Here is a 24,687-nt window from a genome sequence, read left to right on the forward strand (position 1 = left end):
ATAGGGCAGCGTCTTCTTTATCTCCACAGGTCACATATTCCACTACTTTATCGGCAATTAAGTCCAGGCTATGGAGTATGGACCCTTCCATTAGCTCAAGGGATAGGAGAAGGACGCTCTGGCCGGTGCGGGAAAATGGACACCGAGAAGTGACAGGCGTCTTAATCCTCACAATCTATCTATTCTTGGCAGTTGGCACCAAAATGCCTCACTAAGTGTATAAAGGAACTCAACCACCACGGACTGCCTTGGTACTGACCAATTACCCTTGCAAGCCAAGATATCTGATAGACTCTTGGGTCATTGGCCGACGAGAGACAAAGAGTGCAACCCTGGAGGATGGTGTGTGATAGGTGGAAGTCCGATGTCACGGTCTCATCTTCACATGGCTTTTGCTTCCCGCCAGCGTGCTTAGCTCCCCACGTTTCATATTTCAATGCGGTGAAGGGGGGGGTTCCTGGATTGAATATTGAATAATTTCAAGCCTTAATATTGGGTTTGTTCATGTATATACAAGGGAATTGCTCTTCATCTATACACAAGAAAATAGAAGAGACAAAATAGAAATCAAAAAAAGAGACTCCAAACGCCGCTCATGTCAATATCCACAGTTCATCAAGCATGTCGTGATTCGTTTACAAGAATCCCTTCAGCACATCAGCCAATAATGCCTTATCGTCGGGACGATCGAGGAATTCGGCCAGCGATCGACTAGTCAATTTACTGCTCAGCCCTCCGCCCAGACTGCTCAAGTTCAGATGCTGCAGTTCGGACAGCAGACCGCTCGTGCTTCCCGACGACGATGAGTCGGTGATATTCATCTGGTCGAGGATATTTGTCCCGTTCTTGTTGAACATCCCCCGGAGGGTGTTGACCAGCAGCCCGCCGATAGGAATCTTCGCGCTAAGGGTCAGGTCCTTCATCACATTCGTATAATATGGCACCTCCACGCCGTCATAAACGACCGATTTGGCAACGGTGTTGAGAGTCAGATATCCGTTGCGGAGGGAGTCTTTCTGGCTCTGTAGGACCGGTCCAAGGTTCTTCAGCACGGTTTTAAGATCGAGTCTGCCGCGGACGGGGTTTGAATGGTTGCCCGGTCTAAGAACGAGATTATCGATCGTTGCGTTGCCGATGACGAGATCTCCGCTCTTGAGGTCCAACACGGTTGTGCCCTATCGATTGTTAGTGATACTCAACGGCGGATTATGCTGCTGACTCACGATTTCCAATGTCATGACTGAGGGATTGGGCAAAGTGGCGTTGGCGATCAGGTTGGTGCCGTCTGGTTCAGCAGGCAGAAGCAATTGCGATCCCTCGATGGAAAATCCGGCGAAGCCGTTTAGGGCTGAGAAGGTCAGCCAGTGAATTCGTTACCAATAAAGGTGTCCACTTACTGTTTTGCTTGATCGTCTTGTCCATCGTCACGCGCGATTTAAGTTTGCCTAGGTACGACATGGTAGTGCCCTTCAACGACAAGGGTGCATGTTCCTCAAACACCACATTGTGCACATATTTGGCCCACTGCTCCGTATTGAGTGGACTGAACTGATTAGTGACTCCCAAAGTGGTGTTGCCCGAGATAGTTGTCCCGTTGAGGTACAATTTGGTCCAGGTGCTGTTCCCAGGCTCCTCCCGGTTGAAGAGGTCCAAAGTGATGGGATCGATACGAACGGGAAGTCCAATGGGCAATTTGAGGGCGGACTGCATAGTGAGGATTACCGAGTCTGGACGAGGTTGCATGACACTTGCATCGACGAGAACAAGGTCGGAGTTGTCGACAACTCGCTGAGAGACAGCGGGAAGAATCACCACGAAGCTATTCTAATGTCAGCAAGGTCACAGACGTCGTGAACAGGGGCGGAAAGACGAACAAGACCGGGAGGATGATGGCGAGGAAGATGATCGAGAAGAAAATATAGCAGCACCAGAACCGGGCCCAATGGCGACGCATGGCCTCTTTCTTCGTTCTCTCTTTCTTCTCCAGCGATAATGCTGTCTCGACATGTTCAATCTCCCCACCGTCCCCATTGGCCGGGGGTAAAGGCCCTCGATGGATACCGAGGGCATACTTGGCCCCTTTGGCACTGAGATAGGAGGGCTTTTCTTCCATCTCGGCCATGGTGACAGTGATCCGGATAGCAAGAGTCTAAAGATAGACCAGACCTCGAAATCCGGGGTAGCTGGTAGCAATGGATATAAATGAAGAAGACGTGATGGGGTGAATCCGAGATCTTCGCCTGTCAACCTCGATCCGTACGAGAGTCATAGCATTGCGGGCCACTGTCACACGATAATTTCATTTTCTTCATTTTCTTCATTTCCTAGCTCCGAGCCAAATCCAAATTGTTTAGCTATTTTCCGCGACGTTTCGCTTAGCTCTGGGCCCAAGTGTTCGCAATTCTTGCTTTGTTGTATCGAGTTTTGGCCATTTCTGTAGAGAGTTAAGCCCCTTTAGGGGGTTCCCTCCGCATGATCGACACTGCGATTTCGGCGATCATCCCCTGCAGCCAATCCCGGCGATTGATTAACAGTTCACATGCGGCCATTGGGATAACGATCATCGCAAACTATTAAAGAACCGCGGTTGTTAGCTCATTTGCTGGGAAAGACTAGTCAGATGGATGGTGGGGAGTAGTACGAAAGTGGCTTCATTGTCGGGTTGTTTCGACTCGAGCTCTGCCCACAAGTGCCACAGACGCTGGACAAGCCCGAAACTTGGGGAAACGGAACTCTCTCCCCGGTTACGGGGTGAATATGCGGGGGTTTGGAAAATGACGAAAACTGTCGGATGCGAAGGATGGGCAACTCCAGAGGTCTGCATGTGCTTTGAGATCATTCATCAGTGGTGAGATGAAAGTGGTGAAAAGTGCGTGGAAGGCTTTGAAGATCGCATGGGGCATCAGAGTGTCTCCTATTTCCACAGTGGCATCTTCCAATCCTTGCAGCAAGTCCATCACTCAACACTGGGAAGACGGCAAAAACCTGGCATAATTATTCTGGATAAGGAATACAACATCGCGTCAAAATGTCCCTCGATAAAACGCTCCCCGAAGAAAAGTCTCAAACACCAACCACCAACAGCATCAAGTCAGAAACTTATTCTCTAGATGCGCTGGATAACCTCGAAATCCTCCCTCAAATCCTCCAGGAGGGCATCCTCTTTGCAGGATCAGGGACAGCGCTCCTTCTACAAGCAGCCCTGCCTGAGATTCGCAACGATCACGACAAAGCCAGCAACGGCCCCAATCTAGCCACCGAGCTAGGCGATGCCTTGCAAGCAATGCTGAGCTACTTCTCCTGTCTAGTCTTTGGCACACAGCAGGAGAAGAAGACACTGCTCGAGATGCTTAGTCGCGGACAGCCTCCTCTCCGCGGCAGCGAACATTACTACGCCGCCGCGCCCGACGTCCAGCTCTGGATCGCGGCGACGCTCTACGCCACGGCAACAGATTTCTACCAGCGCATCTACGGCCGAGTAGACTACCGGACGGCCGAAAAGGCATACGCGGAGTTTGGTCTTCTAATCCACACTTTGGGCCTGCCTGCAGGTGTTTGGCCCGAGACGCGCCAGAAGTTTTGGAAGTACTGGGACGACCACATCGAGCGGTTGACGGTCACGCCAGACGCGAACAAGTTCGCCAAAGATCTACTCCATGACAAGGCTGTGCCGCGGTGGGTGCAGATGCTGAAGCCGTTTCTGCGGGTGGTGACGATCGAGATGCTGCCGCCGAGGATTCGAGAGGAGTATGGGCTCAAGTCCACGATGGGGACGCGGGGGTTGTACCGGAGCACGATGGGGTTTTCGAATGCGGTCTATCCTGCTCTGCCGGTGTCGACGCGGTCTTATCCGTTGCGGTACTATCTGAATGAGCTGAGGAAACATTTGAATGTCGTTTAATCGGTCATTTCTGTATACTCTCTGTGCTCTAATGAATTTGCAATGAACCTACTTCAAGAATCATATCCTCTGCAAGGCTTCCGCTCGAGTAGGAGAAACAATACATTGATGCCTGTGAATCATCCCATTTTATAATAATCAATCAAGAATCATCCGTATATGCATATTTACCCATGAGAATTCATCACTCATATATACCCATGACTCCATAACAACTCTACGTCAACGAAGCCAACAACCCACCCAGCAACTTCTCCACAGCCGAAACCAGCTACAAACGTCAGCAACCAACCTCACCAAGAAACGAAAAAAAAGTAAACTCACCGGCGTGGCATCCCCGATCAACGTCGACGTCTCGTTCACAAACGTCGGCGTCAACAGCGAGTGCGCATTATTAATCACATCCTGGAGCTTGTTGACATTATCGCCCGAGAGCAGCTTGGCGATGTTGGACGGGTTGTCGCCGCCCAGGAGCACGGCGCCGCCTTTGACGATGGTTTGGAGGTCGTTGAGGGTGTCCTCGCTTAGGAGCTCTTTGACGCCGTTGAGGATGGTTGGGAGCTCAGAGAGGAGGCCGCCGCCTGTGGATTGGGGGGCTGGTGCGGCCACTGGGTTTGGGTTGGCGAGGGCGAGGGGAAGGAGAGGGAGGAGGAAGCTTGAGAGACGCATATTTGTGGTGTTGTTCTTGTTGCTTGTTGACGTAAGGAAGATGTGTCTGATGGGTTGGGGAAGTAGATAATACTCTCGACCAGAGGTAAGTATATGTATTTGCTATCCAAGGCACTGTTAATTTAGGATACGAGGCCTCAGTTGCAACTTGCAAGAAACAAGCATCATGATTACCCCGCTATCTACTTGAAATCCAGCTCCATCGCCATCAGCTTCATCAAACATGTGCTGGGTCTATCTCGTCTATGGAGTCCTGGAGTAAATCCCCGATTTGACATGTCTTGGTCCCAAACCAGAGTCTAGCCCTGCAGCCGTGGATCTGGACAATTACCTCCGAGGCTGTAGATTTTCACTCAAGCGATCAGGCCCTTTCTTCGTCTTATCAAGCCGACATAGGGCAATTGACTTGATCCACAGCTAAAGAAGTCTCAATCTTTCGACATTCATGTGATGCGCAGCGTTCATCCTCCACTTCTCCAGCCTCCAACTCCGCCCCCCACAGTGGCCCCCTTGCCGCAATGCATTCCCTTTTGGGTAACTTGTTGCTGGTCCCTGGATGATGTGGAGTTAATCCCAAAGCATTGTCTCGAATATACGCGGTTTTTTTTTTGAGATATACCCCTCAGATAGATTAATGTTTCAGGGTCTTTGAGCCACATACGTAGATATGTCAATCTTTATTCGTCTCGGCGTCTGGTCGGGTCTACTCCATATTGTTGAATTCGTGGTCTGCTAGGCTTTTCAAGTGGATTCGATCATGGTGAAGCTACTCAGGCTAGAGCACTGTGACCGTTGATCGTTGACAATTTGAGTGTAGACCCATTTAGGGACCTCGGGATCGGAGACTCATGTGAAATCGGCCTACGGAGTACCTCGCTATTCTTTCCAAGAATTGGCATAATCACAATTGCCATCGTATTTTATCTAGCGCAGGATAAGAAACTAGTCTCAGTTATTGCTCCATATCTATCTATCATCATGCATGATTTAAGTGTCTACCCTGTTGTAAGTCGTAACACAAGCCAGTAATATCTTGTCAGGAGCGCCTTGATTTCTCCGCATCTCCACTAAAGCTTAACCGAAGAGCTATACCCGTCGATATCATTACCCAATAGATAGACAGACATCTAGTTCATTCAAGCCGCCTATACTAGTTCATAGTCATCACATCATCCATATTCCGTACTTTCGTGTCATTGCCGCTCGTTCCTTGATTTTCAGACGTCCATCGATGTGGATCGCTGATCACATTCACATTCATTCGGTCGTCCCTCACAGAACCAACGCCAGCCCCAAAACCCCCATACCCACTCCCCCCGCCATCAGCACCCCCGTCGGTCTCGCCGCAGCACCCATTCCCTTTGACGTAGACGTTGCTCCCCCCGCAGACTTACCCGTCTCCGTCGCCGTGCCCGTAGCTGACGCAGTAGCTGCAGTCTGATACGCCAGGCCCGTGGTAGCCGTCAACGCGCCCTCGGAGATCTGGCTCTTCACCACGGACAGGTAATTCTGCACATTGCTGGGGAGACTCGCGTACCAGGCGGGTGTGCTCCCGGCCTTGAACTGGCTAGCGAGGGCGCTGCGCTGAGACGGGATGATGAGTTCCATTAGTACGGACGGGGGCAGAGCGGTGATGACCTCTGGGATGAGCGAGCGAGGTGGTGGGGAGATGTTGTCGAGGTTGGCAGTTTTGGTGGGCATGGTGAAGTTGAAGTTTAGGGATTGTCTGGCGGGCTGTTAGTTTTGTAGACGCTTCAGACAGCGAGATGGGCTAGACTCACAAGGCATTTCCGAGGGAGGACCAGTTGGCTAAGTCGCTGGAGAGAGCTTGGGAGTCACTCTGGGGAGCGGCGAGGGCTGTGGTGAGGAGGAGGGAGAACAAGGTTGTGACTCTCATTTTGAGAATATGTAGATTCGAGTTTGAGGGAGTAAGAGATTGGCGAGAATGGATTGTAGAATGAAAATGAAAACTAGATAGAGGTCGATATATATAAAAGGTTCTCATTCTAGCTAGAATGGAGCTGGCCTCTTGATACGAGATCCGACTGGTGGAGACAAGACAACTGCTGTAGTGCTTGTCAAGGCTTGTGACGATGATCAATAATTTCATCGTGTTGCTAAAAGGCTATGACAGGCTAACCAATCATTTGGTACCTTATTCACTACTTCTGTCTTTGATCATTGTTGTGAAGCTGTTGCTTGCATGTAAAGCCAGTTAATAAAGAATGATCTTTCCATTGAATGTAGTGAATGATCATTGTCCCTCCCAGGATAGTATATTAACTGCTCTGCTTCCTTCTCAACCCTGCTAATTCCCGGCGCTCAATATCTCTTCAACTTACAGAGGACCACTATACTTCTTTAATTTGTCTCTGCGATGACTTCGGCCTTCTATACATAGCGCCAACTGGCGAAGCTGAGCCCATACAGCGGACCGGTATACCCACAATGGAACAAGCCTAGGAGCTCTTCCCTTCCGGAAGGGCTAAGAAAAGAGTTCCGGCATTAAACACTACGAGTGAGAAAATCACTAGACCGATTGCTAAATTGAAAGGTTGCAATCCCGCAGCCGAAAGGCCAATCAAGGGAATAGAGGCTATTCTTTGAGACAAGGTATGGCCATCGGACCTTCTTTTCCTCCCTAACACAGTGCAAAAGTCCTTCATCTAACTTTTTATGTTTATAGATAACATCCGACAGGTTGTTCTACGATTTATAAATCAACGATGAGAGACCTCGATCAGCCGAGCCAGCACGGAGGCTCGAACAGATGGCTAATTCTCAACTCACCAATTCACTTGCCACTGGGGGGTCTATTCACTGTATTCAGTTATTTTCCAAGTATCTCATTCACTATTACATGCCTGCACCCACTTGTCAATCATGTTTCATCTCTTCATTCCAACTCCCTTCCTTCATTTCTTCGCGATGGCCTACTTGCTCATGACTCCATTTCTGCCACATCTTGCTGATTTCCCTGTTCTTACTTGCTGATTACTGCTACCGCAATTGAATTGCCGGTGTCTTCCACCATCTTATACCAGTCAATCCGAGGAACCTGGAAAGGAAGAGAGAGGCAGAGGCAATGCCAGGAAGGTGAGCATTTCGTTTGACATTTCCTTTAAACCATGCGCCCTGCTACGTCACAGCCCACGCAGCCAAAACCATCCGGATCAGAGTCCATCAGGCGGTTGCCAGGCTGGAAGCGGATAACGTTTGGTTCCTCACGGCGACTCCAATCCACTCTGTGCTTGGTATGCTCACTGTGTCTTTGTGAGATAGAACAACCCTTACATGTGGACATGTGGGGAGCGGGGACATGTAAACGAACATGTCCTCACGTCCGAAGTGCGGCGATCTTACTCTCAGCAATGGCCACTGTATGTATGACTCAAGTAGAGTATTGACTGTTGCTTACAAAGACCAACTTTAGCGCGGTGCCGGCGTGAATCGTGGTCGTCCCAGAACTCGTGGTGGTCGTGGTGGTCACAGGGGCCGCGGTGGCCCGAACAGATGGCTAATGCTCAACTTGCTCACTGTGTCTTTGTGAGATCCCTGTATGTCCTTAACACGCACCTTGCTTTACTCAGCCTATCCTAAATGTGCTAACCTGCAGTGTAGGAATGGCACCTACTCATCATTGCGGCTTGCGGGGTGCTGAAACGCAACGCTTCGCTCCGACACCTGGGCGCGAGGTGATTATGGCATTACTGCACACGTTGTACCTCTGCCAGTCAACCTGGACCCAAGAGCCCACTCGTGTCGAGGTTCAGGCTATGTCTTACAGGACGATAGCTCCGTCTCACTCATTCGAGACAATAGTTTGCAAAATGCAGTGCCCAGTGGTGTCTCCACTTGGGTTAATCACGTTACTCCTGGTCCCATTGACCAAGGAACTTCTTCTCTTGCTGGACAAGAGATCAGATCAGTAAGTGGCACCAAATAGTGTTCTACATCCTCGGACGATACTGAGGACATTAATACCCTTTCTTGCATGGCAATGTTCGCGCCCTTGTCGGTTTTCCGTGGGCTGGCCTTCGTGGAAGGACGACTCAGCATTGGTGTGTCTTGTGCAAAGCTGCTTTCGTACCATTTCGAGGCTGGTATCCGTCCTCTGGGTGGGATCAATGTACCTGATCCTATGGACTTGTCCTCGTCGTCAGCATCATTGACTATTAGCAACCACTGGAAAGGAAAAGCAGAGCGACACATACGACTCCTCGCAGTGATGATAGCGCCCTCACGGCGAGCAAAGCTGTGTGTCATTTTCCAAGTCTCAACGGCAGCAATGATATCTGAAGGAAAGGGGGACTGTGACCGACGATTGCGAAGGCGGCTTGAGGACCAGACCACGCCTTTTTGGCGGGACAACGCTTGTGCGCTTGCCGGCTTCCTGACCTTGGTCCTCTTGGTTGGAGGATTCAGGGATGCACGTTGGTTTGTCACACTTGCCGCGAACGTGGTCATATAGCACGCAACTGTCCTGAAGTCGTCAACGTCCGCCTTATCTACCAGGCCATGTCAAATGTATGTATGACTGAACTAGAGCATTTCATTTGTCGCTTACGAAGGCGTATTCAGAGAGACTTCGGAAGACGTTCCCCCCGAGCTCGTGGCGGTGGTCGCAGGGGCCGCGGCGGTCGCGGTGGTGGGCATGGGGGCTTGAGCAACGTAAGTGGTACCGTTTGAATGAATGATGATGTGAAGACTGACCAAATGTTAGCCCCATGCCCCAGCCGCCGCGGCTCCGGCTGCGGCCGATCCTGTTCCTGACCCTGTCCCTGAGGCAGATGCTGGTCCTGTTGCTGGTCCTGTTGCTACAAGCCCTCCTGTGAATACTGCTGCTGCTGATTTCCGCTTCGCTCGGCAAAATCCGGGACATTACCCTGACGATCTTCTGGGCTATACTTGCGGACAAATTGTAGTTCTGGGGACTGACCCTTACCATGGTGACGCCCCCTGACGAGCTCCCAAAAGAGCAGCACGACTACCAAGGGTTATATAAATGGTATTTGGAACGCCGATTTGAACTGGGTGTTTGACCCTATGAAAGGGTACATCACGCGCCCCCAGGAGATGCATACAGCCTACAGTGGACAAGAAGGGGTTTCGGACTTCTACACCTTTCAGTATATCGGCAGTTATGGGCAATTCATATTCAAATAGAGGCCGCCACCAAGTACCTGCGGCGGCCAGGGCCCATCTGGTATTGTTTACTATTGCCTGAAGTAATTGCTTACGGGGATCTAAAGATCATGATGGAGACCTCTGAGAAGAGTCAATCCTCTAGACGGTACCGTTGCTGCCCCTGCGAACGACACAGTTGCTGTGCCCGATGCCACCCAACCCCCTCCCGAGGAGGCTCCTGCTCCCGCTCAAGAGGTAAGTGACTCATACCAAGAGTCTACGGTTGCTTTATACTAACTACAGTAGAATGATACTGCGAAGGACAATAAGGACACTGAAATGAAGGAAACCTGATGTACGCTTGCCGCGGCTCTGGCTGCGGCAGCAGCACCTCCTCCTGAAGCAGCAGCACCTCCTCCCCCTTTGGCTTCCTCTGACACAGTCACTGCGGATGAGTCCACCATTACTTGTACTCAAGAGGATGAAGTCATGGAAGACAAAGAGTGATAACTAGATAAGGCTTTACTAAGAAATGAAATGTCCATGCAGAGGAATCCCAATATCGCTCGCGACTTGCGAGCACTGACACTTAGGCCTCTGCCTTGGGAGCAACAGTTATGGAGACAATGTTGAGACCTATATCTTGTGTCCAGGGTACTCGTCAGTGTCGGCGAAGCCGTGATCAGGACTGAGAGCGCTCCCGAGCTCAGAACATGAGTACGACAGTCGTCAGGCTTCTGCCGTTCTTCTTCTCAGAATACATGACATCGACCACAAACTACCCCAAAAGAAGAAAGGAATGGATACACAAGGTTGCACGGATTGCGCTCAGCGTCGAGGAGCGTTACTGGAACCAGCAGACCTGACCCGAACAGAAAAGCGGCTTTAAAAGATACCTGCATATATTCAAGGGCATCAGCAGCAGCAGTCAAGGAATTCCTTAAGGCAACTGAATTCCGTTGGGATTGCCAGCAGTACCCTTCGTACTACAATGGATACTTGCAACACAATAGCCGCGTTGTAAATAGACCAGGTCTGTTGCTATCGATGGAAATTCCGACTTCACGTCGAAGTTCATACCTACATTCCATGAAATGACCCGGACACTGAGAAGTGCAATGGGCTACATGTCGATATCATAGGGAGACGTCATTTCCGTAGTAGCTGCATTGAAAATAATACTTAGGTGGATAAACGTCAAATGGCCAGATTTGTTCGCACGGTCTTCTAGTTCTGTGGCTACAAAGATGTCAAGAAGAACGACGACTCAAGTTCGATATCGAATGGAATCACGGCATTTTAAGCAGTATCAGCGGGGGCGAGAGGAGGAACTACCTAGCTATAGGTGTTCACTCTGTTAGCGATGCGGAAATGGCTTCTGTGAAACCTACAGTGTCCGCAATTGCGCTGTACATTGACTGGACTCCCCTTTGAACACCGCAATGATCCACAACTTGCCGCATACTCCAAATACAGGAGCTAGAGCCAGTTTTGCCGTTTCATAGGAGTCCAACGTCGTTGATCGAATGCCTTTGGGCGTGATTGGGGCGTAAGAATAGCCTAGAGACTATTTACAAGCAAAGAGAGTATCTTCATGCACGCGATGCTCTATGACAGGCAAGTAGGGAGATGAACTAGAGAACACGAAGTAAAGCGTGACGACGCTGCTGGAGCTGAAAGCCAAAGAGATTGTGCGAAGGAACCCCACAACTCCTGGAAAATGGCTGTCGATAACAGACAGCAGTATCAAAAGGCAATAAAAATATGAATATTGTGACATGACCGCTAAGTGGTGAAAATATCCATGCTAACGCAGCTGGACATAGTTTGCTGTAGTGAAAGGAACGTTAGTCTTTCAAGGAGAAAGAAGAACAGGGAATGGAACTGACCTGGGAACTGGCCCTCTCGTCCGTCAACTCTACCGGTCCACCATTCATTCTGGTTGTCCGTCCGCTGGATGATCTCAATCACGTCGCCCGCAGAGAAGCTGAGATCACCATGCGCCTGTGCTTCGTAGTCATATAAGGCTGTAACCGTCTCGACTGCCGCACCCAATCGGGCGGGCTTGGGCTTGGGTGGCGGAGGCGCCGGCTTGGCCTTGGCAGCCGCAACAGTACTTGCAGAGGCCGAATAGGGTGGAGGAGGGTTGTCAGTCTCCTCAGCGCGATTCGTGCGGGCGAATGTGCTCTTGCTCTCGTACGCCATCTTGTCCTTGCCGGGAGGTGTGAACTTGGAGGGTTGTCGGCCCAGACCCTTCGTCTTGAAATGGACGATGGTAAGTGCTTCTGCCCGCTCTTTGACGTCTCCTCGCTTCTTCTCGAATGCCTCCTCAACATCCAGAGTCAAATCGAAATAGGAGATGTTCATGCCCTGCATTTTCTCATGCAGTGTGTAGAAGACATTCAGCTGCATGTAGTAGAACGACTGAAACAGCGGGCGGATGAACTCGGCTTCGAGGGCAAAGAGTTTGGGTAGCTCATCTTTGAGCAGATCATTATAGTAGTTGAATTCCTGCGTGGCTTGCTCCACGTCATTCTCCGCCTTGTAAAGGGCCTTCTCATCCTTCAGCGACTTGTCCTTCTTCTCCTGCAGTTTTTTCAAAGCGTTGCGGTGTCGATCATAGTCCAGCTTCTTGTGATCTCGCTTCACCGCTACCTTCCGAATCACCTTGATTACTTCCAGCAATTGATTTGCCGGACTCACAATGCGAGTCTCGATCAACTCTAGCTCGGGCGCAAGTGACTCCTGTAGGTCGCGGACAATCGCTTCGTATTCCTCGCAAGCTCGAATTCCCTCCGGGTTGCCCTCAATGGTGTATGTGCTCGGGTCCGAGGCGCGACCGGAGATGGGTTTATATAATTCTGTCATGGCTTTGGAGAATTCGATCTGGTGATTCAACATGCCTGTGTGTTCATTAGTCCATCTTGCTACCCGGATCTTGCTCAACAAAATCGACCCCGAGCAACTCAGTACCATTAATAGCTTCAAAATACTTCCTGGACTCATCATGAAGCTTCTTCGTCTCCTTCTCAAGTTCTTGAAATCGTCGCTCGGCATCTTGATAGATCGGATCCTTGGTGTTTTCGCCAATATTGAACCGCGCCTTGAATTGCTGCGGTGCGCGAACTATGCTCTTCTGGAAACCCTTCAAACTCATCTCGGTGCTCCTGCTGGTGCTATCTCTTGTGTAGGTGCTCGGCGGAAGTGCTCGGTATAGACAACGGTGGGATCTAGGTGTGTTTGAGATGATGCTAGGGGGATAAAGGAGGAGGGTCTCAAGGAGTAGCAAAGAAAGAATGATATTAGAGCGAGAAATGGCTCTGTGGTGAGGAGTGGGGGAAAGCGACCTTCTTGTTCCTTGGGGTGGATTTGCAGCCTTCAGCCCAGCCCAATATACTAGTGGTTCGTCCGCTCGGCGCTGTGGCTGAGCTATGACATAGGACACTGTCGAGGTAAGTGTGGCTGAGACATACCAGGTACGTATTATACTCTTAGTATTGGGTACAATAAAATGATCGATGAAGTATAGCAATAAGTTTAAATAAATATGGCCATTGAGACTAAATCTGAGATTCATTTTCCTTTGCTCATTTGTGCACCATGATATGATGAAGTCATACATGTTCCTTGTGACTGAGCATACCGATCGATCGTGGTGTGGCGTCGCGACGGAGAACCACACCGAATGCCGGAATCTCCCTCTAGGAGCTGGTTTAGGCACCGGTTATTCAGGCTTGGTGTTCATTTGGCTTGGATCTAACTTGTGGGACAACATTAGGCACCACCATAGTGATATGTACCCCAATGACTCGACGGTACATAATAATGGCCTAATAAACCGCAAGTACGGAGTACAGCCGAGAATATCTCTGACAAACTGCTATTCTTCAAGTATTAAACTGAGAGTAACCAACCGTGGGGTAATCGCGTTTCGCCGTACCCTGCTGTTTCTTCCCCACAGAAGCTACAGGAGATCTTCCTCCCAACTCTGTTCACTTGATGACATAATATGGATATTCTACCCATTTTTGATAAATAGATACCCTGTACAAATGATTCATCGGACAATATATATGTCCGCAGAAGATGGTTGAGACTCCGGTGGAAAAGACCGAGCGAATTCACCGAGCTATCTGATTGCTCCGATCGGGCTTAGCGGCAATGATATTACCGGACCCAACCTTTTTCTCGCTCTTACGATTTCGCGCCTTTCTCCTTTGCTGTCATCCACTCTGCTATCAACTGACCATCAAGCGTTTAATGGTACAGTCGCGCAACATCTAAATTATGTCTAGCGTTACACCATCTGCCTTGAGACAGGCATCTCGTGCCTATGCTCGTCGACTCCCGTCGACTCAGCATGGCTCCCTGCCGACCGCGTCCTTCCCCAGACGGGTGCTCGCCACCTCCGGTGGTGCAGCTTCGAGACGAACATATGTTACCGAGACCAAAGCGGGAAGTGCTCAGGTTTCGATCGACACGGCCATCAAACAGGAGCAGAAGAACTTCATCAAGCAGACAGGTCTTCAGCCTGGAAAGGTCGAACTTCCTGCCTCTAGCATCTCCGGAGATGCTTCGATGAGTCCCTCCGCGGGTATTCTGAAACAAGCAACGGTCATGGACCAAGGAACGCGACCCATCTATTTGGACATGCAGGCCACTACGCCGCTTGACCCTCGTGTTCTCGACGCTATGCTTCCCTATCTCACCGGTATCTACGGAAACCCTCATTCCAGGACTCACGCGTATGGTTGGGAGTCGGAGAAGGCTGTCGAACAAGCCAGAGAGCATATTGCGAAATTGATTGGGGCGGATTCAAAGGAGATCATTTTTACGAGCGGTGCCACCGAAAGTAACAACATGAGCATCAAGGGTGTGGCCAGATTCTTTGGTCGTTCCGGCAAGAAGAAGCACATTATCACAACGCAGACTGAGCACAAGTGTGTATTGGACAGCTGCCGGCATCTTCAAGATGAGGGGTTCGAAGTCACATACCTGCCCGTTCAAAGTAACGGACTGGTCCGGATGGAGGATCTCGAAGCCGCAATTCGACCCGACACGGCTCTGGTCAGCATTATGGCCGTCAACAATGAGATTGGTGTGATTCAACCTATGGAAGAGATCGGAAAACTCTGCCGTTCGAAGAAGGTTTTCTTCCACACTGATGCTGCTCAGGCAGTTGGCAAGATCCCCTTGGATGTCAACAAGCTGAACATCGATTTGATGTCTATCTCCAGCCACAAGATTTATGGTCCCAAGGGCATTGGTGCTTGCTATGTTCGACGCAGACCTAGGGTTCGCCTTGAGCCCATCATCTCCGGTGGTGGACAGGAACGAGGATTGCGCAGTGGTACGCTCGCTCCTCACTTGGTTGTTGGTTTCGGCGAGGCTTGCCGCATCGCCGGTCAGGATATGGAGGTAAGTTATTTTCTTTCATAGTCCAATGTTCTTCGGATGTTTGTCGACGGGGATTATATACTGCATGAGTTTTCGGACACCATGACGGTAGCTTCATACCTTTGGTATGTTGTCATGGCTGCATGACGTACATCGCAGGGGTGATGAGTCGGCCGTTACTGAAAATCTCGCTATGACTTCATCGATGTTATGAATCGTTTATACTAATGTATCGAGCAGTATGATAGGAAACACGTTGAACGGCTGTCGAAGCGCCTACTGGATGGACTTCTGGCTATGGAACACACCACGCTCAATGGAGATGCTGAGCGCCATTACCCTGGATGCGTCAACGTCTCGTTCGCTTACATTGAGGGCGAGTCCCTTCTGATGGCTCTGAAGGACATTGCGCTGTCGTCCGGTAGTGCCTGTACATCTGCCTCGCTGGAGCCCAGCTACGTCCTTCGTGCGTTGGGCAGCAGTGATGAGAGCGCTCACAGCAGTATTCGTTTTGGTATTGGACGGTTCACAACAGATAGTGAGATCGACTACGTCCTCAAGGCGGTTCAGGACCGCGTCCATTTCCTTCGAGAGCTGAGTCCTCTGTGGGAGTTGGTTCAGGAGGGCATTGATCTGAACACCATCCAATGGAGTCAGCATTAAACACTCTCTTATTGGTGTACCTTCCTCCTTTCCAGAATGACCGGGCGAAGTCTTCTGTCCATTCAGTTCATCATTTGCAAATATCGCACTCGGGACGGCGTTGGGTTGGCATGTAATAATATGAAATTGATGACTGAACTTTGATCTATTTTATATAGTCTAAAGAATTGAGCTATGAGCGTCTCCAGCCTCACGCGCCAGACTTTATTAGACTCAATGTAGGGCTCATATCTTCCACCAACACTGTTCTGTTTGTCTAAGCAGGAGATATGCTTATATCCAATAATACCATAATCCATACGAGTATGGCTTGGGTTCTGTTAAGAGTAGCACAGCAGATAATATGGTACTTTGATTTCCGCAATGGGTGGTGTTCCCGAAAAGGTGTACTTCAGATCACCAATCATGTGACCCAAGAATAAACTTTGGAGTCCCTGCTTTCACCGCAGACCCGAACGGGGTGGCGTGGGTGTAGGCGAAAGCGCCGGCGGACTCGCTTATGGAGGGGAAACCGCACCCGACTTCGCACACTTGTGGGCTAGGAGGCGGCGGCCGCCAGTCAGAGAGGGTTCCGGTTCATTCTCTAGCACTCAGGCTAGCACTTGTCAAATAATGACCCCCTTTCGCTTCCACCCAGTCTGCCGCTGGTGCTGGCGCATGGCTTCATAGATACATCTGGAGTATCTGGAGTATATCTTTTGATGTTTTGATATAGAAGTACAAAAGGGCTGCAATAATATCATTCTATAACCTGCATACTGACTTTTCCTACCATCCTGGCGTGTTTACCGTCATCTCCTCCTCATGTCACCTTCCCTTGCGTGTCTCATCACCCTGTCTCTGGCCCACCCAAAGCTCAATAATCACCACTCACTCTGCGAAAAGTTAGCTTAAGTCTTCTGCCTATATCGGCTTCACTTTTTCCACGGACACTCGCCCCCTTGTTCTCCGGTCTGAATGTTCTCTATTCATTGGCCAGTATTTCTTGTCTCCTGACATACTGATTAATGATCCGTCCTTGCCGGGAGACGTCGGTTGTTCTGGAAGAGCCGTCAATATTTCTCACCCAGTCATGGTCAATTCGGTCAATCTCTTTCAGCACTTAGAGCACACGACCAATTTAAAACTCACAACGCCAGCTCCCTTCTATCTTCTATGAGCATTATTAATCCTCATGCCATCCCCCACCGGAGAAGCAACTTTTTCTACCAAGGTTCCGAATTAGAAGGGCCACTGATCATCTTTCTCCTCCTATACTTGTAGCCTTTTTCTTCCGCTGTCCTCCGCGTGAATCGAGGAAGCGTTGTCTTTTATTGCCGTGATTTCATGCTTCTGTGTGTGGTCCATCCTACTTTCTCTTGTAACAGTGAAATTTGACTGAAGGACTGCCTGGCTGCTTTGCCTCGGTCCAGTCTCTGTCCCGATCTCGTCTCTTCCGCTGATCGGTGTTTTACCTCACGACCAGTTGTTTCTCAAGCCTTGGAATATAGGCGCACGATCAACTTCATCGTACGCTCCAGTTCGATCAAAGGATCCGGGGTATCGTCCGATTTGAGCCACTCGGGTGTCAGGTCCGGAGCAGAGTTTAACAAACTTTGGAACCTCAAGTCGGATTTGCCTCCAGGAGAAACGCGGACCCCAGCATCCGCTAGATAAACAACGGGCTCGGCGTTAATTCTCAATTGCTTAAATTATCCTGTTCTGTATTCGAACTGCTACTCCAGCTTGTGTGCATTGAATCCTGCCTACACAATGCTTCCTCCTATCCCCGCTCTCGCGGACTACGGCATCTCACCAGATCATGGCTTCCTTCCACCTGAACCGCCACTCGAGGCCCTTCCGGATCCTTACTATGCCAAGTGGGAATGGATAGCATCCAATTTACAGTCTCTTCTACACAGTGGAAGGGTTCGTGACGTCGTCAACTGTCTGCCTATTCTTCAGACCAAATACCTACATTCCGAAGATGAGTGGCGAAGGGCTTATGTTGTCTTGACCTTCATGCTCCACGGTTACGTCTGGGGTGGCAAGACACCAGAAGAGGTAGGCTTTCTAACAAACGAGTTCTGCAGTGCACATGCTGATACTGATGTGATACCCAGAGAATCCCACCTCAGCTTACTATTCCCCTTCTCGAGGTCTGCGACCATCTAGAGCTTCCTCCGGTGGCCACATATGCCGCAGTGTGTTTGTGGAACTACAAGCCTATCTTCCCAGATGAACCCGCGCACGATCTGGATAACCTCGCTTGCATCAATTCCCTCACGGGATCACTAGATGAGCGATGGTTCTATCTGATATCGGTGGCTATTGAGGCCCGTGGAGGACCTGCCATTCCCTTGGTTTTACAAGCTATCTCCGCAGCGCGGACTGGAAATAGCAGAGTAGTCACAGAGTGCCTGCAGAGTATTGCCGAGAGTCTGGACCAGATCGGTGTGCTTCTCGAGCGGATGTACGAGTATTGTGATCCCTACGTGTTCTATCACCGAATCCGGCCATATCTCGCCGGAAGCAAGAACATGGCTGATGCTGGTTTGCCCAACGGCCTGTTGTACGACGATGGAAGCGAGGAACCCGAGTATCGCCAATATGGAGGTGGTAGCAACGCTCAGAGTTCACTTATCCAATTCTTCGACATCGCCCTTGGCATCGAACACCGGCCCACCGGCGAGACTCGTCCCGCCAGCACTCCGTCCGAGAATGAGAAGGATGGCGTTGCGGGAGCACCGCGGCACGGATTCATTCAGGAAATGCGAACCTACATGCCCGGTCCTCATCGGCGTTTCCTGGAACACGTGAGCGCTGTGGCCAATATCCGGGAGTACGTTGAAGCGCGACGCTCGGACAAAGCGCTCTGCCTCGCCTACGATGCCTGTCTCGCTATGCTGCGGGCCATGCGAGACAAACACATTCAGATGGTGTCCCGATACATCATCATCCCCGCTCGGGATGCACGAAATCGTGCACCCGAGACGACCAGTGCCAGGAGGTCATCATTAGCAATGAATCTTGCCAATGTTCGGCCTGGCAGCAAGAAGTTGCGCGGCACGGGCGGGACAGCGCTGATCCCGTTCTTGAAGCAGGCGCGCGATGAAACTGGAGAACCCGCTATTGACGCTTGGGCGCGGCGACTGCTAAGCAACGGTCCGGCGGAGCCGAGCTTCGCAGCCCTGAGCAAATTGGGGGAGCATGCAGACGGCCACCTGGAAGTGGTCGGGTTATCAGGGACCTGGACGGCAGATGACAGTGAGGGAGGTATATGCCATTGGTAACCGAATCAAGATATGGGGGGTTTACGGCATGAGAAAAACGATTATTCATTTCTTTTTCCTATGTTACGATGGCGAGCTCTGCGATAGACTTTGTCACTTTGCATTTAGCGGTGCTTCATTATCGGGCTGTATAGACACCGATCATCCAAAATGACAGCTTGGCATTTCCTCGGCCAAACGAATACATTCTTGAGACTTCACTTCTATTCTATGATGCATGACGCATCCATGATGCCATCCAGAATGTTGTGCATTTTTTTTCTGGCTGTCTGATGCCTGCGATATGGGCCCAAATTTGTGACCACGTGCTATGATGTCATTACATGATGTCATCTATCTCAAGCCACAAATAGAGAGGTATATCATTTGTCTATATAAAGCCACGAACATCTCTGAATCGTCGAGCAAACATAGCAGAACGAAACAAATCATCCAAGACCTATTTCGAACAAGATCAATTTTGAACAGAAGTCTACAAACATCTACATCCTACAAACACAATCAGTCACCATGTCTGACAACAACAATAACAACGCTTCCACCCTCAACAGCTACGTCAACCAGGCCACTGGCCTCGCCCAGCGCGCCGTGGGCTCAATCACCGGCAACCCATCCACTCAGGTATGCACCGACCCCATCCCCGCCTCTCAATGATGTACCACGTCCAGTCCACTAACAGCACCCCAGGCCGAAGGCGAAGCCACCCACACTCAAGGCAAAGCCGGGCACGCCGCCAGCCACGAAACCGCCAAGTTGGGACCCGTCGCCGCAGACCCTCAGACCGGCGCCGCGGCCAAGGACAACTCCAAGCGCACCCAGGGCACCTGGGACCAGACCGTTGGGTCGGCGAAGGAGTCGATCGGCAACTTGATCGGGAACGAGAATCTGCGCCGCGAGGGCCAGGAGCAGAATGCTAGCGGCAAGGCGCAGGAGGCGAAGGGTCAGTTGCAGGATTGGGGTGAGGGCGCCGCGGACCGGGCTAAGGGGGCTCTGGGATCGGTCGGTGCTGCGGTCAAGGGTGACCGTACTGAGGAGGAGAAGTGGAGGGATGTGCATGATGAGGGGAAGGTCAGACAGAGAGGCGCAGAGGTGGATATGGACAAGAGATACGACTAAGTTGACTAGGCTGCGTGCCCTCTTTTGATCTGGCGGCTTTGATTCTTTGATGATACCTTATGAGTTATGATATGATATCCTATTTGATTCAATGATTTGTGTCCGTGTCCAGCTTCCTCTCGTTTCAGCTTGTTTGAGCTTGTACCTCGTAAATCGAGATTTGCGTGAGGTAGAACGGCCTTTCATCGTTATCAATCTTCGAGTATCCAGCAGGTAAATAGAAGACAGAAGCCGCCAAGAATTGCCTGGAAATTATTTCCATCAATAGCAGCTGGTCATAGCATAATTCCATACTCGGCACGTAAATTATCAATCCTCGGACATAGAGCGAGCTTGGTTGTGCCCCTCATGAACCCAGGTCCACCGTGCCTCTCTCTCATTATGATCTCATTGCGCCAATGTCCCACAACAACCCCAGCTCCATTCCACATCACACTTCTGATATATCATACTGAAATACATTAACTTCAACAGTTTATGTTGCGCAACATGGCAAAGTCATTAACTCTGCGTTCGACATATCGAATGAACTCGGGTCATGAGATTCCCGTCCTTGGATATGGGGTGTGTTGAATACCTGGAGCCTTCCTTCACTCTCTACAATGCTAATCAATCTCTTACCGGAGTAGGTCTACATGATGTGCGTACAACATATACAAAATACATATCCGACTCACTGACACCAAACCACCGGCGCAGTCCCGCATCTCAAACAGAGAAGTCCACCTTAGAAGCTCTCAAAACGGGTTACCGCCATGTATACAAGCTACGGCACTGCTGAGTATGAATACTAGCTGATGTTGATGTAGGTAGACTCTGCTATCATGTACCGGAATGAAAAAGCCTGCGGCCGGGCAATCCAGAACTCCGGCCTCGATCGATCCGACGTCTTCTTCACGACGAAGATCCCGCCGGGCTCGATGGGGTACGAGAGCACCAAGCGCGCCGTCGACTCTAGTCTGCGAGCAGCGGAGGTGGATTACTTCGATCTGTAGGTGTAACAATGGACCCTGCCAAATGGTCCCGAAGGATGTAGCTGAGTGATACGACCAGAATCCTTATCCATGCTCCCTACGGTGGCAAGGACGCCCGCCTTGGTTCCTGGCGCGCCCTAGTCGAGGCGCAGGCGGCTGGGAAGACACGGTCGATCGGCGTATCGAACTACGGCATCCATCACCTCGACGAATTGGAGGAGTATATCAAGGGCGGCGAGGGCCGGGGCCAGATAGACGTTGGACAGTACGAGCTGCATCCATGGCTAGATAGATCGGATATCGTCGAGTGGCTTAAGAAACGCAATATCGTGGTTGAGGCGTACTCGCCGCTGGCGCACGGGTATCGGCTCAACGAGCCTGTTTTGAAGACCTTGGGGAAGAAACACAACAAGTCCCCTGCGCAGATTATGATCCGGTGGAGCTTGCAGAAAGTGGGTGTTCCGTCTGCTTGTTGATATTGACAAGCAGGTTATGACTGACAGAAAAATCTAGGGGTTTGTTGCGCTTCCCAAGTCTGTTACGCCGGCGCGCATTCAGGAGAACGCGGATGTCTTTGATTTTGAGCTCTCGGAGGAGGATATGCAGGCGCTCAATACGGGAGAGTATTCGCCGACGGATTGGGATCCTACTGTCGAGTATGATTGATATTGTCGTGTAAGAATTTGATGCTATGACGCCAATGCGAAGTAGTATGTTTAGTTAACGACATGTAAAATACCGCAACAATCAGTGATATGCTCTCGTAGAATGAGCCTTCTGTAGTTATTGCGAAAATGATTTTCTAAAGCCCTTTACCGCACATGCATCCTGATCTGATAACCAGCAGTTAAGGAAATCATAATATTCTGTGGGCGCGTCGGTCACCGATATGGTTATATTCCGGAGCGGAAATCACAGCGGGCGCGGGGCTGCTTAGCAATTCGATCCCGATGCAATCAATCCGCCTTATCAAGCGCAATTTGTCACCATTTCCAAGCGCAACACAACTGAATATCAATCAATATATCCGGCTTTTATTCCTTGTATTCTGTCTATAATCAAGGAAATAGCCATGAAGTTGATACTATCCACCTCGTAAGTGGGCAAGCTGCTGTGACTAGTTGACTACCCCTCCACAAACGGACGAGACTGATTGAGATGTGTTTCATTCCGCAGAAATCTCATGACGAGTGGCGGTTCGTCCGTCATCAGACATTCAGATACAACGAAATCGAACGTTGAGCTGATCAACTCGCTACGAGCCAACTTCCAGGCTGCGCAACAGCTTGCGGCCGCCGATGAGCTCCAGACAGAACCCACGGAGAGATACAAGGCATGGACATCGATGCAGGATGATACACTTTATATTCCGGCAATCGATTTCTCGCAGGGCGGGCTGGCAGAGGAGAGGTCGCAGTACGATATTACGGTGAAACTGTTCTTTCTACCCGGGATCCCGGTGTCGAGACGGTGCGCGCATACGCGGCAGGCGGTTGATCTAGTATTGAAAGAGCTACATGTGGATTCTATCGACCTGCTTATTGTTTCCTTCCCTGGCATTCTGTTCGACGCGGAGGACGACAGCGAGGAAGAGGTGTCGTCGTATGACGGAAGCGAGGAGCCTGATGACTTTGACAGCATCATTCAGTCGTGGAGGACGCTTGAGGGGCTGCACGAGAAAGGCATGATTGCTCAACTGGGTGTGGCGGAGTTTGGAAGCGACAGGCTCGCTCGGTTCCTACCACATACCAAGGTCAAGCCGTCTGTTGATCAGATCAACCTCAAGGACTGCTGTGTCGTTCCCAAGTCGCTGATTCTCTATGCAAAGCAAGAGAATATCCAACTACTTACGCATAACGACTGCAATGATATCCTGCCGGTAGGCACGACACGGGAGCTATTGGGTCCACGGGAGAAGGGCGCTGGAATCCTTGCGTCCGCTCCAGATGCCGACGACGGGATCAAAGGTGATGTTGAGCCACAATGGGTGGTCAAGTACACGGCGGTTGTCAAAGACCGCGGAGTGGTGGAGAACAAGGGATATTTTGCGCTGGCGGACGTAGGCACTTGTGTCAAGACGAGTTCATGAGGATATGCAATGCTATTCAATGAGGTCTGTTTCTATTCGCAAAGTACACATTTTCTTCGTTGCATTGTGCGATAAAGCGTGGCGCAATATCTTTGTTCTTCAATAATGATGAATGATTGCAAGTGTATGTCGTTGCTCTTCTCATATCCCAAATGGACGAGAGTCGCGGGTATAAGTCATAAATGCTTCGAGCAAGATGCTCATCCAATCATACTTCTCTTACGACCTCTCATCCGCACTTCCTCTAACCGTTTCAACGCCGAGCTAGCGCCCTTGTAGCTCTCCTTATACCCATTGAGGACCTCTTCGAAGAACGGCTCGGTACGTGGATGCGTACTACCAAACGCCCTCTCAAGCACATATAGATCGACCGCGCGGTCTTCGTCTTGCAGACTCTGACTGGCCAAGCCAAAATCGATCAGAACAACATCACCCTCCATGGACGGATTTGGCTCATCAACAGCGAGTTGCTCCTCCGCATGACTAGGCGGTCGCAGTATGAGATTGCTCGTCGTCAGATCCCCATGGATAACGCCGGCCTTGTGCAGTGCCCCAACAGCGTGACCAATTCTCCTCAGCAGGCCTCGAACCCGCGCTTCTTCCTTTTTCAGTTCCTCCGCGCCGTGACTAGCCTGGTTCCGCTTCATGTATTTCTCCCACCGCTCCAGTACGACTCGCACCACCAATCCCTCAATCCACTCCATCATCAGCCAGGCCCCTCCGAATTCCGTTTCGCCAGTTTGGCCCTCCCAATCCAGCGCCAGCACGGCGGGAACATTGACACCTTCCCGGACGAGTTTTACCAGACACCGAGCTTCCTGCAGTATGCGCTGGCGCGTGAGCCGTCGGTCGAGAATCGGGTGGCGGTAGGGCTTTGACGGGCGGATCTTCAGAGCAGCTGGAGTGGAGTTTGAGAGGAAGACTGTCTTGTAGAGATGCGCTTCGGCGCCTTGGGTGAGCAATTGCGGTGGAGGGGTTGTGTTCGTGAAGGGAGAAGGGAGGGGAGGTGGTGTATATGGGTTCGCTGACGCCATCGTTCGAGATAGATGCCGGTCTTTATTAATGGTTCTAAGTGCTCCAAAATAGTAAGGCCGCGATCTAGGGTATTTTCCAGGTGCTGCAGATGGTCCAATGATGGTTGTGGATGTGGTCGTGATGAATCCGAGAAAAAGTATCGGTTCTTGGTGGGGCAGGTGCGTGGATCAATCGAGGTACGGCATCATCCGTCCGTACTACGATCGTGTCATGAGAAAGCTCCAAAGGGAGAAATTCCCCAATTCGTCTGTCTTGCCTTCTTGGAGCGATTCCGAAGCTCGCCTTAATCATTCTGATTGACCTCCTCGCTATTCCCGGTCTGTCAAATGTAAGACCAGCGTCTACGTACAGCTTAGAATTGTGACGTGGGTTTGCAGTTCAGTTGAGCATTCCTGGTCCATCTGAATATTGCTGTCCACTATAGTAGCGCAAATACCTTTCAAT

The 24,687-nt window shown here is 50.6% G+C and overlaps 12 protein-coding genes across 12 annotated transcripts; 7 read left to right on the forward strand and 5 right to left on the reverse strand.

Moving 5' to 3' along the window:
- Positions 1–635: 635 nt before the first annotated feature.
- On the reverse strand, positions 636–2,122 carry Aud_003704 (DUF3712 domain-containing protein; the record flags this gene model as incomplete). Its single annotated transcript, XM_043288651.1, has 4 exons — positions 636–1,175; positions 1,224–1,348; positions 1,398–1,819; positions 1,875–2,122. 4 exons carry the CDS (start codon positions 2,120–2,122, stop codon positions 636–638), a joined length of 1,335 nt encoding a protein of 444 aa, XP_043144586.1.
- A 906-nt stretch (positions 2,123–3,028) lies between these two features.
- On the forward strand, positions 3,029–3,901 carry Aud_003705 (oxygenase MpaB family protein; the record flags this gene model as incomplete). The annotated part of the gene is made up of 1 exon (XM_043288652.1): positions 3,029–3,901. The coding sequence occupies one exon, from the start codon at positions 3,029–3,031 to the stop codon at positions 3,899–3,901; it is 873 nt and encodes a 290-aa protein (XP_043144587.1).
- A 217-nt stretch (positions 3,902–4,118) lies between these two features.
- On the reverse strand, positions 4,119–4,570 carry Aud_003706 (uncharacterized protein; the record flags this gene model as incomplete). The annotated part of the gene is made up of 2 exons (XM_043288653.1): positions 4,119–4,172; positions 4,226–4,570. The coding sequence occupies 2 exons, from the start codon at positions 4,568–4,570 to the stop codon at positions 4,119–4,121; spliced, it is 399 nt and encodes a 132-aa protein (XP_043144588.1).
- A 1,272-nt stretch (positions 4,571–5,842) lies between these two features.
- On the reverse strand, positions 5,843–6,467 carry Aud_003707 (uncharacterized protein; the record flags this gene model as incomplete). Its single annotated transcript, XM_043288654.1, has 2 exons — positions 5,843–6,296; positions 6,352–6,467. The coding sequence occupies 2 exons, from the start codon at positions 6,465–6,467 to the stop codon at positions 5,843–5,845; spliced, it is 570 nt and encodes a 189-aa protein (XP_043144589.1).
- Positions 6,468–9,088: 2,621 nt separating this feature from the next.
- Aud_003708 (uncharacterized protein) lies at positions 9,089–9,533 on the forward strand (the record flags this gene model as incomplete). The annotated part of the gene is made up of 3 exons (XM_043288655.1): positions 9,089–9,097; positions 9,152–9,241; positions 9,294–9,533. The coding sequence occupies 3 exons, from the start codon at positions 9,089–9,091 to the stop codon at positions 9,531–9,533; spliced, it is 339 nt and encodes a 112-aa protein (XP_043144590.1).
- A 1,971-nt stretch (positions 9,534–11,504) lies between these two features.
- Aud_003709 (amphiphysin) lies at positions 11,505–12,854 on the reverse strand (the record flags this gene model as incomplete). Its single annotated transcript, XM_043288656.1, has 3 exons — positions 11,505–11,527; positions 11,587–12,600; positions 12,671–12,854. 3 exons carry the CDS (start codon positions 12,852–12,854, stop codon positions 11,505–11,507), a joined length of 1,221 nt encoding a protein of 406 aa, XP_043144591.1.
- A 1,130-nt stretch (positions 12,855–13,984) lies between these two features.
- Positions 13,985–15,757, forward strand: Aud_003710 (IscS subfamily cysteine desulfurase; the record flags this gene model as incomplete). Its single annotated transcript, XM_043288657.1, has 2 exons — positions 13,985–15,115; positions 15,335–15,757. 2 exons carry the CDS (start codon positions 13,985–13,987, stop codon positions 15,755–15,757), a joined length of 1,554 nt encoding a protein of 517 aa, XP_043144592.1.
- A 1,752-nt stretch (positions 15,758–17,509) lies between these two features.
- Positions 17,510–19,029, forward strand: Aud_003711 (indoleamine 2,3-dioxygenase; the record flags this gene model as incomplete). Its single annotated transcript, XM_043288658.1, has 2 exons — positions 17,510–17,800; positions 17,860–19,029. The coding sequence occupies 2 exons, from the start codon at positions 17,510–17,512 to the stop codon at positions 19,027–19,029; spliced, it is 1,461 nt and encodes a 486-aa protein (XP_043144593.1).
- Positions 19,030–19,539: 510 nt separating this feature from the next.
- Aud_003712 (CsbD family protein) lies at positions 19,540–20,145 on the forward strand (the record flags this gene model as incomplete). The annotated part of the gene is made up of 2 exons (XM_043288659.1): positions 19,540–19,650; positions 19,717–20,145. 2 exons carry the CDS (start codon positions 19,540–19,542, stop codon positions 20,143–20,145), a joined length of 540 nt encoding a protein of 179 aa, XP_043144594.1.
- A 489-nt stretch (positions 20,146–20,634) lies between these two features.
- Aud_003713 (aldo/keto reductase) lies at positions 20,635–21,785 on the forward strand (the record flags this gene model as incomplete). The annotated part of the gene is made up of 6 exons (XM_043288660.1): positions 20,635–20,709; positions 20,775–20,785; positions 20,845–20,902; positions 20,955–21,136; positions 21,199–21,571; positions 21,633–21,785. The coding sequence occupies 6 exons, from the start codon at positions 20,635–20,637 to the stop codon at positions 21,783–21,785; spliced, it is 852 nt and encodes a 283-aa protein (XP_043144595.1).
- A 406-nt stretch (positions 21,786–22,191) lies between these two features.
- On the forward strand, positions 22,192–23,208 carry Aud_003714 (putative gamma-cysteine synthetase regulatory subunit; the record flags this gene model as incomplete). Its single annotated transcript, XM_043288661.1, has 2 exons — positions 22,192–22,214; positions 22,296–23,208. The coding sequence occupies 2 exons, from the start codon at positions 22,192–22,194 to the stop codon at positions 23,206–23,208; spliced, it is 936 nt and encodes a 311-aa protein (XP_043144596.1).
- A 200-nt stretch (positions 23,209–23,408) lies between these two features.
- Positions 23,409–24,242, reverse strand: bud32 (serine/threonine protein kinase BUD32; the record flags this gene model as incomplete). Its single annotated transcript, XM_043288662.1, has 1 exon — positions 23,409–24,242. The coding sequence occupies one exon, from the start codon at positions 24,240–24,242 to the stop codon at positions 23,409–23,411; it is 834 nt and encodes a 277-aa protein (XP_043144597.1).
- Between the last annotated feature and the right edge of the window lie 445 nt (positions 24,243–24,687).

The sequence above is a fragment of the Aspergillus udagawae genome (genome assembly GCF_001078395.1).
Source record: "Aspergillus udagawae IFM 46973 DNA, scaffold_2, whole genome shotgun sequence".
NCBI classification, from domain to species: domain Eukaryota; kingdom Fungi; phylum Ascomycota; class Eurotiomycetes; order Eurotiales; family Aspergillaceae; genus Aspergillus; species Aspergillus udagawae.